At 45.6% G+C, this 12,799-nt stretch overlaps 1 protein-coding gene across 1 annotated transcript in view; it reads right to left on the reverse strand.

Annotated features, from left to right (window-relative positions):
• HOATZ (HOATZ cilia and flagella associated protein) overlaps positions 1-10,883 on the reverse strand; it is an 18,696-nt gene extending 7,813 nt beyond the window's left edge. The window contains exons 1-4 of the mRNA XM_039496469.1: positions 10,562-10,883; positions 8,120-8,158; positions 7,129-7,190; positions 51-110 (exon numbers count right to left, since the gene is read on the reverse strand). Of these exons, the coding sequence (XP_039352403.1) occupies positions 51-110; positions 7,129-7,190; positions 8,120-8,158; positions 10,562-10,733 (333 nt within the window). The 5' untranslated portion in view covers positions 10,734-10,883. The remainder of the gene's footprint in view (positions 1-50; positions 111-7,128; positions 7,191-8,119; positions 8,159-10,561) is intronic.
• Positions 10,884-12,799: the final 1,916 nt, after the last annotated feature.

The raw sequence follows: 12,799 nt of genomic DNA on the forward strand, positions 1-12,799 counted from the left end.
CTATCTCAAGAGCAATGTTAAAGATGAATATGAAAAATAAGCAGCCTTACTGTGATCCTCTCTTCTCTTTGTTTCCGCAGTAAAGCAAGTATTTCATCCCTCCTCTTGGCCTGAGAGGAAACATATTTACCATTTTAAGTCCAGAGAAATTAATTTAAACTCATCTGCATCTTACAGCTTCACAATCAACATTTTATTTCTTAATGGAGCAGAAAGCTAGACTAAATATGTAACAAGCACATTAGGAGACACTTTGTCAATTAAGCAGCTATTTCACAGTATTTTTCCCATGATCCAGAAAGTCTGATCTTAAAATACTGCGTTTTCTGTTCCTAGAGTGATGTAGGGATATCTGAAGAAGGCCATCTGTGTCTTGATCCAGGATGAACCAGTCCAAGTGGTGAAGTAAACACATTTACAAACAAAAGTTAGCAAACAATACTCCCTGTGTCTCTTCAAGACGGCAAAATAAGGATTATTTCGGTCTCCCATCCAAAACAACCCATATCAAATCTTTTTAGCTTGAAAGATGTGACAAGATCACATCCAAGGCAGAAGACATATTTTACTGTCACAATACTTCTTTGGTGCAAGCAATTCTCTCCCACTCTATGTAAGTGTTTTAAAAAGTCAAAGGGTGAAATCCTGGATCCACCGATATCAAGGTACATCTCCCAGTGACTTCCATGGGCCCATGATTTCAACCAGAATAGTGAAACATGCAATACTTTTTGCTCATTTTTCATTAACAGTCTTGGTTTTTCAGAACTGTAAAAAGATAAGTTCATGTCCCAGAACTTGTTAAAACCATTCTCTCTCTAAAATACCAGCTGCAGAAATAGAAGGATTTCATGATGAACAGTGCAACAATTTCTACTCAGACCAGTTTAATACTTGGGTTTCCAGGCACCCAGATAAATCAAAATACTTCTAACACGCAGTAATCAAATGCCATTGGACTTTTGCTTGCTGGAAATGAAGAACAGACTTTCAAGCTACAGAGGTGGGGGGGGGGGAAAAGAGAAGAGTAGGAATTGTTCAAGCTGGGTAAAAGGCATATTAAACACTGCTGAGACATTCCTAGCAATTTGTTATGAAACAGACATTCCAATAAGTATTCTGGGAAATCTCCACCACCGATGCCAGAGAAGAACAAATTACAGAATGTGACTAAAACCAAAGAGTTCTCACTTCATAACTCCTTTTGGATTAAAACCTAATGTGTACAAAACTAAGGGGGTAAAATCTGATTTGAAAACCTCTTTATTCAGTGCCCATGTCATTCCCCGTTTCTTTCAATACCAGAGCTGAGACTCACAGGGAATTGTAAGTATCTGAATATTAAACAGACCAACATTTCCTGTACTGTGTCTAATCACTAGTAAAAACACAATGAATCAGAAATCTGCTCTCTGTTACCCAAGCAGCTAATGCTAGACAGAGCAAGGCATTTTTCGGGGGGGAAAAAACAAAATAGAAGATCTAGCTATTGGAGCAGGGTAAGGAGAAATAGGAATAAGCAGCACTGGAGATGTTTAACCAGCAAAACCAAGATGCTCAATGTTGATTTAGGGTTTAAACACAGGAATATGTTAGCATCTATCACAGGGAAGTAAAAGGAAACAAGGGATTCCTGCCAAGAGAGGGAAGAGGATGATCAATATTTCTTAAGGAATCATTTAAGATATATCTTCCCTGCAAAGGTAACCCAGGGGCTGATCACCCTTAGTTAGCCTAGCCCAGGCATGAGCAGCCACACTGCAAAGCCCTACCCAGGTTACTGGTGCTGTGCTCCCCTGTGCCTATCACTATGACTTCTGAGGGCGTATCTATGGCTCTTTGTGCTGCAGTGAGCCGAGCCACTCTGATTTTTTCCAGTTCAGTGTGGTAGAACTTGTCTGTCTTTCTGGGCACACGGGGGAAATTGCGGGAAAGCACACTGAAGGACTATCAGCACAAGAGTGCTTTAGTCTGTGTTCCCAGTGCAAAGTCGGTGGGTTACCAGCCCAAGTGAGAGCAGCATCTGGCTTTTAACCCACAGCCCTACCTGGGCCAACTAGCTTGGGTTTAAAAGCACCTCTAAACTTGGGCAAGAGGGTTGTAATCTGTGGCCAGTAGGGGTTAGGGAGCAACAGCCAAGTAAAAGCCAGGGGTAACTGCACTGAAGACAGACCAATAGCCTCTGCCAGTACATCAATACCCAGCTACCGAAAAAACTTCTGAAGCCAGCTCAGATTCTTTTGTCTGACCACAATTTCCTCTGCAGAATTTGAGCTTTCTGCTTATGTAATTTCCAGCCCTTAAAAAAAGTCACTTGTTCAACAACCACTTCAAATTTTAACCAACTTTACACCGAGCCAAAAATGTTACCGTTGATTTATACAACAGTTCTTTTTAAAAATACAGCAGGTAGGAAGAGTTCCAAGACTAAAACTAGTTCATTCTGGGGTATGGATGCCCCAATATAACACCTAGATGACATTCTGGAGTCTGAACTTACATTTTACTATTTATTATCCTTTACTAGAAAGGAAAGCAAAACATGTGAGGCTGTAAAAAAGAGGGACAAATCTATACCTCAGTATACAAAAAAAGGTATTGTATTGATATACATCAGCCAGGGAAGATGAAAGAAAACCCCAGATGCTAGTTGAGTTCAATTCCCTTTCTCCAGGGGTGGCTTTATGAACACAAAGAATATTAAAAACAGGAGTAAGCCAACTCTGTTCAAGTTTGGCAGTCAACTGGGACAAGGCACAACGGCCCAGTGTGTACAGGTTATGAGGAGAGCTCAGTTCTGAGCTATCACATGGAAGATGGGACGGGGGGGGGGCGGGGAATAAAAGAAAAGGCAGTGAGCAATGACTGCTCCAGCCTTTACAGAAAACTGGGGAAAGGGCAAACCCTTTCCCCCAGGTTGCTGCAGCTTCTCCTTTGCTTTAGTAACCCAGATGATCCACATGATAACTAGGGAACCTTTGCTCTCCTTGTAATCCCATTACCTGCTGGGCGCCTCTGTACCTTGTCACAACCAGGTCTAGGTCTGACTACCAAACCAGTCAATAATGCCAACTGGAAGGAGGGAAGCATCCTGACGCTTCATTAACTCCACCTTGTGAAAGTCTCTTCCAGTCCCTCAAGTGATCTTCAATGTGTTAGCGAGCCATGCTGCTGTGTACTCTAGGTGAATAAATTACTGATGTGATCTATAGCAGTACTGGCCAGATAGATACATCTGTTGAGGATACATTTGTCATTCACAGTTTGGCATAACATAACATAATTTTCCAACAGTACTATCAAACTATGCAATGGTAATGTGCAGACCTACAGCACTAACTCAGAGATGAGGTGGAAGACAGCAGTCGGAGACCAATATTGAAGGAGAGAAAGTGACCAGACTAACAAGCATTGCATATCAATGTGTCTGAATATATTCAGACAGGCTAGGTTACCTGATGACAGGCACACTTAGATTTACTCCCTTGGACCTGCAGTGCTGGTAATTTGTTAGGTAATCAGGTAATAATCTACAAACAATGTGGGAATAAATGAATTACATACAAGTCCAGTGCAATGAATGTTTATTTAAAAAAAAATGATACCAGCTATGTTTCTGTGCACATTACTCCAGTTTCATTACAAGTAACTGGCTAATTAAAACAACCTTTTTCAATGAATGCATTTCACTGTGAGTTTGTGAAATTACAGTGTAATAGTTACCGTATATCTTGACTTCATGCTTTTTTGAAAATTCTTACATTATACCTTACTTAGGGAAAAATTATCTTCTCAGATCTGCCTGGCAGATCTCACCTTCCAAATTTTATTCTTGCAATGAGACATCTCCCTGCACAGAAAGAACATTATATCCAACTCAAGATCTACCACGTGGATTTGAAAGAAAATTTTACCTTTGTCTAATAATTTAAATGGTAGTCTTATTCTGTTCAATGCATTAACTATCATATCCCTGGATTTACTGGAGGCCTGTACTCTGTCTTGCAGTTGTATAATTTGCTCATTAACATTTCTCAACTGCACCTACAACTGTAGGATGTGCAAACCTGCACAAACTTAATTTCATCTAGTTGCAGAATTTTTAGAAAATGAACTGAATATTCACTGAAAAGGACTACTGTCCTGTTAATCCAATTCCCAAAAGGTAAGTCTAATGCATGCTAATAGATTAAATGCATACCAGAGTTATTAACTGGAAAGAGGAGGATTGCTGAGTTGCAAGAAAGAGTTGCAGACCTCAGCACCTTTGCACACCTACTGCTGATTGCTTTCATCTGGCCTGCTTCCCAGGCCTAACATATAAGCTTTCCAAAAAACCCACCCCAAACATTTTACTAAAATGAGGACAATATACTGCAATTACAGAGTAAGACTGGCAACCTTATCATAATATTGAATGTTATTTGCTTTTGAGCTAGATTCTGATTAATTGGATCCATAGTGAACATATGCAGTATTAATTTACAATCTGTATTGTTGGTAAATGCAAAAATAAAAGTTTACTTCTATTGAATGCTTCATTATCTAGAAAGCAAAAGTACAATGGGGTATCAGTCATTATATGCTAATTGTGTATGTGTGAGAGAGAGAGAGAAGCATGACAGGTGTTTGGATACTTTTCAAATACAGTAGGTGAGCTAACAAGACTGAATTGCATAAATCCTAGCGTCTTCCTAAATTCAGAAAAGGTTATTTGAACTGATTAAAAATTTTGAAGATTTTAAGCATCATAATTATTGTTAATTATTTTTATTCCAATAAGACCTAAAGGGCCTGAATGCGAACAGGGCCCCGTTGTGCTGAGTGCTGTACAAACACATAATAAAAACAGTCCATGCCCCAAGGAGCTCACAATCAGCAAAACAAGCTTTTTTCTAAATGTACGATCTTTTACACAACAATAAATTCCATTATTGACCAGTATCATGGATGAAGTGTTTTTTTAAATTAAAAAAAACCAAAAACCAAGCTACAAACTGTATATCCAATTCCTCAAAACTTTACTTTTGTCATTTAAAACAACCACCAAATAGACTTTGTTTGTCATGAGATTAGTCCAGAATATGAAATAAAAATTAAATGCACAGTCCTTATTGAAATTATGGTTTTGCTGTAGCAAGATAATTAGCTCCTTTTACAATCAGATAAACAGTGACTCACACTTTCTGCTGTTTAGAGTTCCTTCATTATTTTCAATTTTATGTTTTTAATAAAAAGTACTAACTGTCCTCCAGATTTAAAATGCAATTTCGTTATCCCAATTCCTTCGTTAAAGGGATAACCAAATAAAAAGCCTTTGAAAGAGGCACTACTAAAAAGCAGATTTGTTTTATGGCTCCAAATGGACCTCAAACCATATCTATCTAATGTAACTGTGCAACACTATGTCCCAACATATACAGGAAAAGAAACTGCTCTTCAGGATGCCATGGGGTTTCTTTCATACAGTCATAGGACTGGAAGGGACCTTGAGAGGTCTTCTAGTCCAGTCCCCAGCACTGAATGCAGGACCATTATCTAGACTATTCCTGACACGTCTGTCCAACCTGCTCTTAAAAATCTCCAGTGACTGAGATTCCATAACCTCCTAGGCAACTTATTCCAATGCTTAACTAACCTGACAGGAAGTTTTTCCTAATGTCCAATCTAAACCACTCTTGCTGCAATTTAAGCCCATTGCCTCTTGTCCTATCCTTAGAGGTTAACAAGAACAATTTTTTCTCCCTCCTCCTCACAACCCTTTCTGTACTTGAAAACTGTTGTCACTTACCCCCTTGGTCTTCTCTTCTCCAGACTAAACAAACCCATTTTTTTTTTAAATCTTCTCTCATAGGTCATGTTTTCTAGACCTTTAATCATTTTTTGCTGCTCTTCTCTGGACTTTCTCCAGTTGGTCCACATCTTTACTGAAATGTGGCACCCAGAACTGGACACAATATTCTAGTTGAGGTCTAATCAGCGCAGAGTAGAGCAGAAGAGTTACTTCTCATGTCTTGCTTACAACACTCCTGCTAATATATCCCAGAACTAGGTTTGCTTTTTTTTTCCTCCCCTTCAGTTTTACACGGATGACTCATTTAGCTTGTGATCCACTATGACCTCCCGATCCTTTTCCGCAGTACTCCATCCTCATGTACACATTAAATTAGTTTGGTTGGGATGAACACAATTGCTTCACTTATCTTTCGCCTCAAGCTTTTATCAGAGCAGAGGTGATAAATCCTTCATGTTTTCACTCCGGTCTAGAAGTTAGCTGTAGGCTGATGTGATACTAGCTAGTAACTGGAGTGCTACAACCACGGCTATTAACGGTCCAGTGAGTTACTCAGACAGCTCTTTTAAAAAACTGTAGCACGCAAGTTATCTGTACCTGCTGATTTAAAAAGCTCTAATTTCAGTAGCTTGTCTAACATCCTCCAGAGATATTAGTGGAATGGAATGGAAAGTGTTATAAGCACCATATAATGAGACTCATCTGTTTCTCCCCAAATACAGAACAAAAATACTTACTGAACACATCTACCTCTCCTGCATTATTATTGATAATTCTACCATTTCCATCTAGTAATGGCTCAATACCACTGTCAGGATTCTTTTTGTTCAATATACTTAAATTCCTTCTTATTGTCCTTAACACAGTTGATCATAGATTTCTACTTGGGTCCCTAGGTTTCTTTTAGCCATTTTCCACATTTATTACTATGAACTTACCCTTCTATTTGTCATTTTTTATAGCTTCCTTCACTTCCCCTCTAAACTATGTCTTTTTTTTCCCCCCAGATCAGTACAGCCTTCTTCCTGGATTGTGGCTTTTTGGGCACCTAATAAGGTGATCTTAATGGATTCCCAATTAACATTCACATTCTTCTGATGAAGCTCTTCCTCACAGCTGATTTGGCTCATAATTGTTTTCAGGTTTGTAAACTGGCCCTATTAAAGCAGTGAGAGAGAGAGAGTGTGTATGTAGATATATAAAAATAAATAACCAGTCTAGACTTTATTCTGCTTGCACATTATGTATTATACACAATCACATATTTCAAAAAATATATAAATAAAAAAATTGCAATAGGCACACCCCAGAATCTTTTATTCAGTAGATCTTACCTTCTGAAGATATTTTTCTTTTTCTTCAGCTTTGTGAGCTTCCAGGATTATCTGTTCACTCTCTAAATAAAATAAAAGAGTCAAAGGCTACATAGAAAATTAGTGCTAGACAAGATTTTGAATAATGATTCAGAATAGATAGCACTAAGACCTGTACAAATGGCACATGATACAGAAATCTGAGACTTGATTTATTCTCAGTCATGGTTACAGTATCATTATGGAAATGCAGTATGGCCAGTAACAATAGGAAGTGACAGGCATCATTGCAAAACTGTGAACTAATTCACAAACCTGGTTAAATTTCCTTTGGTTTCACGTTTTGGAAACTGAGTTGGAGAAGTAAATCTGAACGCAGACCCCTGTTCAGACAGGTACTTAAGCATGTGTCTAACCTGAAGTCAATGGGAGTACTCAACTACCCAGTTGAAATGAGGCTTATAGCCACAATCCTGAAACAAGCATAGGCTTACCTCTAAGCACACAAATAGCCCCATTGCTTTCACCACAATTACTCATAAAGTTGTGAAAGTGTTCACAGGATCAGGCTATAATGTCTGGCTACCAAGCTCTTTGTAAGACTTCTGGGATAGATATCTGACCCCCATTACCTGAGTACCTCATGGTCCTTAACATAGTATTCTCACAACACCCTTGTGAAGTAGGGCAGTGTTGTTATCCCCAGGTTACAGATGGGAAACTAAGGCACAGTGAGATAAAGGGACTTGCCCAAGGTCACACAAGATGTCTGTGGCAGAGTAGGAAACTGAACCCAGGTCTCTGGAGTCCTAGGATAGCACTCTAACCACAGGACCATCTTACTCTTGCCATTAATTGCGGGGAGAGGGCAGTGTCCTGTGACTCAGCCCTTATAAGCCACTTCCTGGCTAAATTCCCATCCCCACAAAAACCCCAAAAGCCACACACACACAAAAAACCCCAAGGTGTCAAGGGTTTAGCAACACAAGAGCACTTGTTAGTTTATACTCACTGTTATTGCCTGGTGGAATCTGGAAAGCAATATTTCTCTCTAAAAAAAAAAACCAAAAAAACCCAAAGACCACATAAAGAAGAAATAAAATACCACTTTAGCCTTGTTGACACACAGCATGACATGGTTTAAGTACAGGGGTGATTTTAAACAAGTTTAGTTAAAGCAGTGGAAAAAGCCATGCAGACACTGATTTCAGTTTAAGCAAGCTTAATTCAGTTTAGCTCAAGGCAATCAGGAACACGTTTAACTAAACCAAAATACACCCATCTTAAACCCAGAGCCACCCACGGGGGGGCAAGTGGGGCAATTTGCCCCAGGCCCCACAGGAGCCCCCATGAGACTTTTTCAGGCCCCCTGGAACAGGGTCCTTCACTCACTCTGGGGGCCCCGGAAAACCCTCACAGGGCCTGGACCCCCAGAGCTTCTTCCGCTCCGGGTCTTTGGTGGCAGGGAGTCCTTCCGCTCCAGGGCGGAAGGACCCTCCGCCACCGAGTTACTGCCGAAGCGGGGGCCCCCTGCCGCCGAAGACCCCAGGCCCCCTGAATCCTCTGGGCAGCCCTGCTTAAACCAAAACACAAATGTCCACACTGGAGTTTGCACCTGTCCATAAGCAACTTTTCAAAAACACCCCAAAACATGACTTGGTGTTTCAACCTCCTCCAGTAACGGAAGCAGGGTCCTGATCCTGCCAACACCTACACCCATGATTGACCTTAATCATGCAAGTATTTGCATTGACTTGAATGGGGCTGCTCATCTGTATACAATTAGTGTATACTAGTTTAAACATTGGTTGGGCCTAGCATCTCGATTCCCCAGTGACTGTGAAGCAAAAACATATCACACATACCCCACACATTCAGGCTGGGAGAGGGGATTTGGGTTCTTGGGGTACACCTACACAGGAAGGTTTTTTTTATAGGGTCATCCCATGAATACAGGTAGGGCATGTGGGTGGGAGAGGCTGGGGGCTCTCAAGGCAGCCCTGGGGAGACAGGAAATAAACAGACATAACCTGGAGTCACCCCCCACTACTGGGGAGGAATGGGGGTCACCCCTACATGATAGGGAACAAGGGGAAAGACATGAGGATCACATCCCAGTGCTGGGGAGAGAAGGAGGAATGTGGGGGGTGTCTTCCCCGAGAGCTGGGGGGGAAGGGTGGAATGCGGGGGCGTCTCCCACCCCAGAGCTGGGGGAGAAGGGGAATGGAAGGGGGGGTCTCCCAGTGCTGGGGGAATGCAGGGTGTCCTCCCCCAGTGTTGGGGGGAAAAGGGTGGAATGCAGGGGTGTCTCCCCCTCAGAGCTGGGGAATACAGGGGTGGTGGTGTCTCACACCCCAGAGCTCGGGGAGAAGGGGGAATGCGGGGGTGTGTGTCTCCCACCCCAGAGCGGGGGGAGTGCAGGGAGGGTGTCTCCCACCCCAGAGCTGGGGGAGAAGGGGAGAATGCGGGGGTGTGTGTCTCCCACCTCAGAGCTGGGGAGAAGGGGGAATGCGGGGGTGGTGTCTCCCACCCCAGAGCTGGGGAGAAGGGGGAATGCGGGGTGTCTCCCACCCCAGAGCTGGGGAGAAGGGGGAATGCGGGGTGTGTCCCACCCCAGAGCTGGGGGAGAAGGGGGAATGCGGGGTGTGTGTCCCACCCCAGAGCTGGGGAGAAGGGGAATGCGGGGAGGTGTGTCCCACCCCAGAGCTGGGGGAGAAGGGGGAATGCGGGGGTGTGTCTCCCACCCCAGAGCTGGGGAGAAGGGGCAATGCAGGGGTGGTGTCCCTCCCAGAGCTGGGGAGAAGGGGGCAATGCGGGGGTGTCTGCCCCCAGAGCTGGGAGGAGAAGGGGCAATGCGGGGCGGTGTCCCTCCCCAGAGCTGGGGGAGAAGGGGCAATGCGGGGCGGTGTCCCACCCCAGAGCTGGGGAGAAGGGGGCAATGTGGGGTGTCTCCCACCCCAGAGCTGGGAGAAGAAGGGGGCAATGCGGGGCGGTGTCCCACCCCAGAGCTGGGGGGACAAGGGGGCAATGCGGGGGGGGCGGTGTCCCTCCCCAGAGCTGGGGGGAGAAGGGGGCAATGCGGGGTGTGTGTCCCACCCCAGAGCTGGGGGAGAAGGGGAATGCGGGGAGGGGTGTGTCCCACCCTGAGCTGGGGAGAAGGGGGAATGCGGGGGTGTGTGTCCCACCCCAGAGCTGGGAGGAGAAGGGGGAATGCAGTGTGTGTCCCACCCCAGAGCTGGGGACAAGGGGGCAATGCAGGGGCGGTGTCCTCCCCAGAGCTGGGGGAGAAGGGGGCAATGCGGGGAGGGTGGCCACCCCAGAGCTGGGGGAGAAGGGGAATGCGGGGTGTGTGTGTCCCACCCCAGAGCGGGGAGGAGAAGGGGGCAATGCGGGGGAGGGGGTGTGTCCCACCCCAGAGCTGGGGGGAGAAGGGGGAATGCGGGGGGTGTCTCACGGGTCGCGCGAGGCCGCGGCGCCCCGGGGCCCAGGCGGGACTCCAGCGGGGGCTGCAGGGTCACCGAGTTCCAGAAGGCCTTGGCAAAGGCCACGTCGCGCTCGGCGGAGCCGGCGAAGACCAAGAGTCCGGGCGGCGTGAGGGAGGCTGCGGAGCCCCGCGCCGTCTCCATGGAGCCCGAGAGCCGCCGCAGCGGGCGCGGCCTGCCCCGAGGCGGTGGGGTCGGTGTTTGCGCGCTCGGCCCAGGCCCGCGGGGGGCTCCCCGTGCAGCCCGCCAGGCCCGGCCCTGCGGGGGTGAAGCAGGCAGGCTGGGTCGCTGCCCCCCCCGTTACTTGCCCGGCCCAACGCAAACATCCATGGGCCGTTTAACGAGTTTCCAGGCAGCGTGCACGGATCCTTCGCATTGCCAGGAAACTAGCCGCCTCCTGCTCCTGCACTTCCCCTTTCGGAAATGAAATGCTCCTGGGGGCTTTGGAACGACCCTGACAAAGAGGTTAAATTTAATTGCATTGGGGTGGCTACTGCCACATTTGCCCAGCAACTCAGGTCCAGTCACGTCTTGGATCAGAACAGATGCAATGCTTAGGACTGACTCTGGAAATGGGGTGAGCCAGGCTATGCCCGCAGCGCTGAATGTTTGGGTCTAGGCGGCTGAGGGGCAGGAATTCGGGCAGTGCCGTTTCCTACATTACTGTGGTGTTGTAAGAGACATTCCTAATCTAAAAATATGGCGCCCATGTTACTCTGCACCTCGTGTTCTCATTTGCACCGACACACTGTGAGAGCAAAAGGCTTCCAAGGTAGCATTTCACACCCACCTGTCCCTGCTGTATGTGGGTACCCCATGCGCAGGCCAGTGGTGAACTGGGGACTGGTTTTCATCTATATTTTAAATAATTGATTTTTTAAGGGCTGGGCCAAGTGCATCTGTGCATTAATCCAGCACCAGCAAAAAGCAGCAGAGATTTGTCCATCTCCCCCAGTGCAGAACTTGACCCAGAACCCTATTTATTCTTCTAGGGAGTGCTGCCCTGGGTTTTGTAGCCTGTTGGTGATATTATTGCACCCCTTAGCATATCTGGCACTGACAGTATCCATCAGAGGGCACTGCTGATCTGGACACATTATGGAAGTGCAGGTGTTTGTCACAGGTAATGTGGTCCTATTAGAATATTGCTGCTGGAAATAAAACTTCAGACCTCGCAAGTAGGGCACCACAGCACCATCAGCTGGTAGCTTTCAGTTACCAGGAGCCACATTTAAACCAGCAGACTCACCTGAGGTGCTTTGGGATGACCATGGGATGATCAGACAACTAGTTCCCCACCAATCTAGTGCTCATTAGTATCGCACAGTAGAATTGTATTATGTTTTGTGGTTACACCGAATTCTAGTTTTCAGATGAAGTGTGATGTTTTTCTGAAGTGATAACAGAGCCAAGCACAATCTCTTTGGAGTCAGCCGGAGTTTTACTGAAGTAAGGACTGGAGGATGTAGCCCAGAGTGTTCCATGCAGGAATAGCACCATTGCTATTTAATGGAGGACAGGTATTGTTGCGATTAAAATGTTTAGCATGATACGTTTGTTCTGATTACAATTCTCCCTCCCCTTCGAGTGGTTTGAGCATTGGCCTGCTAAACCCAGGGTTGTGAGTTCAATCATTGAGGGGGCCATTTAGGGATCTGGGGCAAAAATCTGTCTGGGAATTGGTCCTGCTTTGAGCAGGGGTTGGACTAGATGACCTCCTCAGGTCCTTTCCAACCCTGATATTCCGTGATTCTAAGAGTGCCTCCTTGCAGCTGAGGACAACAATGTCAGGGTAACTGCCTCAGCTTCCCCTCTCAGACTGGCTAAAGATTCCACCAGACGGTCTCTTGTGTCCAGTAGTACCCGTTCCCAGGGCTAGTTTATTATTCTCCATAAACACATAGTCCTTGGAATCCCCAAACACAGTCAGTTTATCCCACACAGAATGCACATAATCCACGAGAGTGCCAACCCACAGTCCAACAGCACACCTCATATCCCAGCTCTGGCATGTTCTGCCACACCCAGGCTTTCTTTTGCTCCCCATCTGTCCTATTGTGAGAAAATACACCCCAGCCAAAGTCATTCAGCAGCTTCTTCTTGGCTTTCAAGCCTTTGCCTGGAAAAGCCATCAGGATAGTCCCTCTGCTGGTCTCCTAGGGTATAGCTACCCTGCAATAAAAGACTCCGGCTGGCCCAGGTCAGCTGAG

This window comes from Mauremys reevesii, linkage group 12 (genome assembly GCF_016161935.1).
Source record: "Mauremys reevesii isolate NIE-2019 linkage group 12, ASM1616193v1, whole genome shotgun sequence".
NCBI lineage: Eukaryota > Metazoa > Chordata > Testudines > Geoemydidae > Mauremys > Mauremys reevesii.